This window comes from Plasmopara halstedii, assembly GCF_900000015.1.
Source record: "Plasmopara halstedii genome assembly, contig: Scaffold_1082, whole genome shotgun sequence".
Taxonomy (NCBI): Eukaryota; Oomycota; class Peronosporomycetes; order Peronosporales; family Peronosporaceae; genus Plasmopara; species Plasmopara halstedii.
Window position 1 is genome coordinate 5,601 of NW_020187997.1, and position 5,118 is coordinate 10,718.

At 43.5% G+C, this 5,118-nt stretch overlaps 1 protein-coding gene across 1 annotated transcript; it reads left to right on the forward strand.

The window, feature by feature from the left end:
* Positions 1 to 419: 419 nt before the first annotated feature.
* On the forward strand, positions 420 to 668 carry PHALS_00015 (uncharacterized protein; the record flags this gene model as incomplete). The annotated part of the gene is made up of 2 exons (XM_024730334.1): positions 420 to 430; positions 497 to 668. 2 exons carry the CDS (start codon positions 420 to 422, stop codon positions 666 to 668), a joined length of 183 nt encoding a protein of 60 aa, XP_024580622.1.
* Positions 669 to 5,118: the final 4,450 nt, after the last annotated feature.

Genomic DNA, 5,118 nt, shown 5'->3' on the forward strand with positions numbered 1-5,118 from the left:
AGTCGACTACGAGTCTGACACTCCTTTTCCCGCACGGGATGACGAGGAAGGTGAGCTGCGCCAGCAGCGTAATACGAGCCTTGCTCGCGCCTTGCCGACCCCATGTCCGTTCCCTGACTTCTCGTCAACTGAGGGACGTTGTGTAATCATCAATGACAAGGAACAGAGGCGGCAGCTTGAAGCTGCCCATAAGGCGGCTTTAAAGCGCGCCCATCCACGGTCGGTCATTGACCCTCGTGTGGAATATAGCTTCCAACAATTATGGTCGCTACTTTTTTAACCATTACTTTTTTTGATGTACGCACACATTACGCTATTAACCTTCAAAATTTACAACTAATTTGCTGGAAATTTCGTCCAAAAGTAAACGCTCCGCTAGGAATCATATTTATAACGCCAACCTCCTTACTTTGCTGTGCATGTTCGTCAGGTAGCATGATTGCACCGGTAGTATGCACCTGTATACAGAAGTCAAGTTGTTCTGTCGAGCTCTCAGTAAAAGCGTGATTCTCGCGGCGGCCACGCTGAAATATTTTTGTTCTGATGCTGAGGTTTCGTCGATGGGACCCGTCGAAGTGACCCCTCGAATCAGTATCAAATACTTCCGTCGTCATTCTACGACACAAGGCTTAACATTCCTCCAAGGAGGAGACGTTCACGCTACTTAGCCTTCCACTATAAAGGTCCTGGACCTTGTGCTGTTCATCATCAACGGGAAGTGTTGTTGTACCTCACATAAAATTTCACAATGATGTCCAGCTTGTTGATGACGAGCAGGACTTAGGTGAAAGATTCCAACTTGCTCTACTGCAAGCGCAGGAGTCACACAGACTTTTACAGTCATCATGACGTCGTAATCACAGTTCTAAACTGTCTGAAGTTATTTCTCGTGCTGATGCGGCGCCATTACATGCAGGTTTCCACACGCGCAGCGATCAGAACAAGATTAAGCAGCTTGCCGGGCGACATATCAACAACAGGTAACCGGTTCCAAATATGTTATTTTTTTGCAGAAGCAGCAACGTCCTTTGTATCACAAAGGATCTGCCTTGAAACCCTTGAGCTGGCATCAGTGTTGATGAGTGTCATTCACCTTGCGCACTGGGTGAGAAAATTCGCGCTATTGTACCTATCTAAATCTTTACCAGCTTGCTTCAGCTAAACCGACGTCCGCCAAGTGCGTTGTTTTAAGCTTGACGTTGCGAAACTCATTGAACACAGCAGACATCGATATGGTGGCCCATCATTCAAGTTTCTGCTATTTTCAGTCCCGCTAGTCTACATGAATCGCTTAACAACTACCGACCAGGGATCTTAAGAAGATAGCTGCACTATGTGGCTCTGCCTCTTCTCCAAGGGAGATAAATGCCGGTGGTATGCCAGATCATAAAATGATACGGCTTCAGGGTCAAATTTTCGAATGAGGACATTGTTCTCGTTTCGTAAAGTATTGATGCGGACCCTGGTGTATTCGTCGGCCCACCAAATGTTCCACATAACTGTAGATCGCTCCATGCTCAAATTCCAGTGCCGGCGGAGGTCGATCTCTTGTGTTTAGCTCTCACTAATCTTGGTGGCAGTCTCTGTTCGACCCGGCATGCATCCAAAATTTTCAGTCCCCAAAATTGCACTCCAAGATGAACCATCGCGCAACGCTGCTTGAGGCACCTTTAAGGGCTCAGAATCGTGTCACATCTGAACTAAAAGAGTGACATCGTGGTATAGCTTCAGTTAGCCCACGTAGAACACAAAACGTGCTATCTTCATTTTTGGATGTTACATGTATTAATAAATTATTTCTGCTCACGACACATTCGTGTGTATTGGCACTGACGTGTTGCTTTTGTACATCCTAGTTCTCAGCCATTGTGTTGCGCACCATTCGTACGACAATCAGTCACATTGCAAAAAACACTGATTTGCTTCAAGTAGTGTAATCCTAAACTCATTTTCTATCAACAGCTCCTTCTCTGCTCAGTTCCATGCGTATTTGTGCGTTGTCATAGGCACACCGGGGCTAACCGAATAAATTCTGTAAAATGGGCTTAAGCCTGCAGAAGCATGCACCACGTTAATTAACGCAAACTCAGTGAGTTCAAGCAATTGGATCCAGAAGAGCAATGTTTTTGCTCATGATTTTGCAAAGAAACCCGTTTAGGACGTTGTTCTCTTGTTCCGTCTGACCGTCTGTGTGCGAATAGGTAGTAGTTGACTCTTCGATCTGGTGCCGATAATTTCGGACTACTTTCGTCGTGAAGCATATATCTCTATCCAATATAATTGCTACCGGCAAGCCATCGCTGTGAAACACTTTGTGGAAGAGAAATTCGGTTGCATCTTCATAAATTACAGTATTGCGTATAGCAGTGAGATGAGCCAGCGTGCTCGAACGGTCTAAAATGTCTATACGCGGGCATTATCAAACGCGTTTTTGAGGGCCTGTAAGTTAGTAGGTAAGTAAGTCCATATTTATGACAACCAACAGTTTGCCAAAACCAGCTGATTGTACAGAGGTGCTGTCGCATGCAGGTTGGGATCGTTAACACGTTTCACGCGTTCGCACATATGTGCTTACGCACTTATCCATGATGAGACATCAATACATAGCTCTCACCGAGCAGGTTGTCGTATCTCTTTCAAGCGCGATCATGACGCACTATTTTACGTTAAAAGCATGGCCGGGAACATGGTCATCTCGACTAATCATATCCTTGTATAAATATTCTTGGCGGACGCTCAATTAACGCTCTCGCGATAGTGTTTAGGGTTCCTATTCGTCGTTGAGGCAAAAAGATACAGTTAGTACACCTGAGACCCTCTTGTGATAGTTGGCTTCGATTATAGCTACCTCAGGGCAAAAATTGGTAATAACCAGAACGTGAAGATGGTGCATTCATGTTAGGACGAAGCTTTTCAATTGTCATATATACACCCGCTGGGACCAGAGCGAGGAGTTAAATACAGCTCCAAATTTTTTTTTATGAATTCCGTTTATCTCGCGAGTCAAAGTTCTGCAACGTGAAAGAGATACCCGCTCCCTCCAACGATAGAAACCGTCAAGAAGCTAAATAAGTTTATTTTCAAATATTGCCTAATACATCAATGCTTCTTACCATGTGTCAAAATAGCTTTATTCCGTGTAATATTGGAGTGGAATTAGAGAGAGAATAAGTATTGCTAGCGGCTTTAGCTTTCTGTGTCGAAATGACAAACGGAGACTGTGATCAGTCGCGTACGAATTATCACTGCTGTGAGTACTCCAACCACGAAGCTCTGGGAGTGGCTACTTACTTTCCTAGGGACGAATAATGCACCACCACCATGCAGCCTTCTAATTACACGTGTTTAGGCTCTTTCGTACATTGACCAAGACAAAATGAGAGATTTGTATTTTGGTTGAAGATTACGGGAAGTCAGTGTGAACGCCCCATGACGCACTTGAGTAAAGTTCCAAATCATAAGCACTACAATAACCGATACGGCAATATAGACATGTGCGATTTCGGCACCAACAAAAGCGTATTTTTAAATGCTTCATGGGGGCATGGTATATAGAATAGACCAAGGACACTATTCTGACAATAATATAATTAGTGTCTTGGGCTGGCCGGTTATTATCACCAGTATAATGGAAATTGCGTTGAAATGACACAGCTCCTCCCTAATCATCTAAACATAAGTGCTGTTGTTTGGGTTTTCTGGACGTTATGACATGATATCCATTACCGTTCGTTGAAGTAAATGACAGCCGATGGTGAACGCCGAAAGGTCATAAATGACATCATACGGTCGGTCCAAAATGACCACAATCGGTACGCACGGCGGCATCGTCATTACATCACTCCCAGAAAGTGGCAAGTGGTTCTTTTTTTTTCGTTATTAAACATTTGTTTGAAGGTATATTATACGTCGAGTCGGCTTGGTGTCGGTTGCACTTTTGCGTCGCGAAAATTGTGGGCTTTTGCAAATGATAATGATGGCATCATCCATTGATGAGCGCGTCAGACACAACACGTGTTGCTTTTTCGAAAACGTTGTGAAGCGATAATTGTGATTTATATTTTCAGTGCATTAAATGCTATTTCTCGTCCCATAGGCAGTATTACAGCACTGATTATCTTGATATGCTGCGGACGGCAGTGCCCTTGATATTGTGAAAAAAAATATGATACCTCTTAGAGACGCCACCGCATAATATAACGAGGTATTGCTTAGCTAGCGTAACGCATTAATTACCAGCATGTATATGTGACCATGCACTTACGTGCGTACATGCAAAAAGTATCAACACGTTCAACTCTTGCCGAATGTGCTGACGCTTTTTATCGATCTGGCGGCTACGAGAGAACGTTGATAATCCATTAGCATGAAATTATTTTGGATTTACCACATCCGCGTTCAGAAATAATGCAATTGTTGTCTTTGGCCCGTATGAGCAATATGCCATCCCGCTAAAGTAACCGACTCTGATAACAGTAAGGAAAAAAGCCAAGCTGCTGTTCGATATAGCATGCGCTATCATGGAGTTATGGTGACCATTTTATCGGATCAAAATTTGCACTTTACAAAGAAACTTTGGTAAATTTTGTCTTAAAGTCCTTGGCGGATGAAACATGTTTACTGCGAGCAGTTCCCAGACGGATGGTCAAACCGAACGCGTCAATCCTTTGGCAGACTACAATATCAGGAGTAATTACGCGGAGCAAACGCGGTTCTGGAGTGAGATGCTACTAATTCTTAAGTCCGCGTAAAGCAACAGTGCACGCCTATACTGGCTAAATATATTTTTATATTGCACCCTCATGCCTTATTGACACCGCTAACGTTTTGTTTTAGGCTTGGTGTGAAGGGGCTGTAGATATTAAAAGATATGCTGATATCTGTTGAGTAGTGGAAGGCAAATGCCGAAGTGAATTATGATATTAGTTACTATAAGAAATTGTTCTAAGCGAAATCATTAATAGTTTTTGGGCCAAACTCGAGTTTATAGTGTTAAGAGTCTATATAATAATAATAGATGGCTGCTATCAAGTTTTAATGGATCTTCCGTCGATCCCATATACGGCGGCGAGCACTCCCAGCGGTATGCTATTGGAGTGGCTTGTGATGCCACAAGTA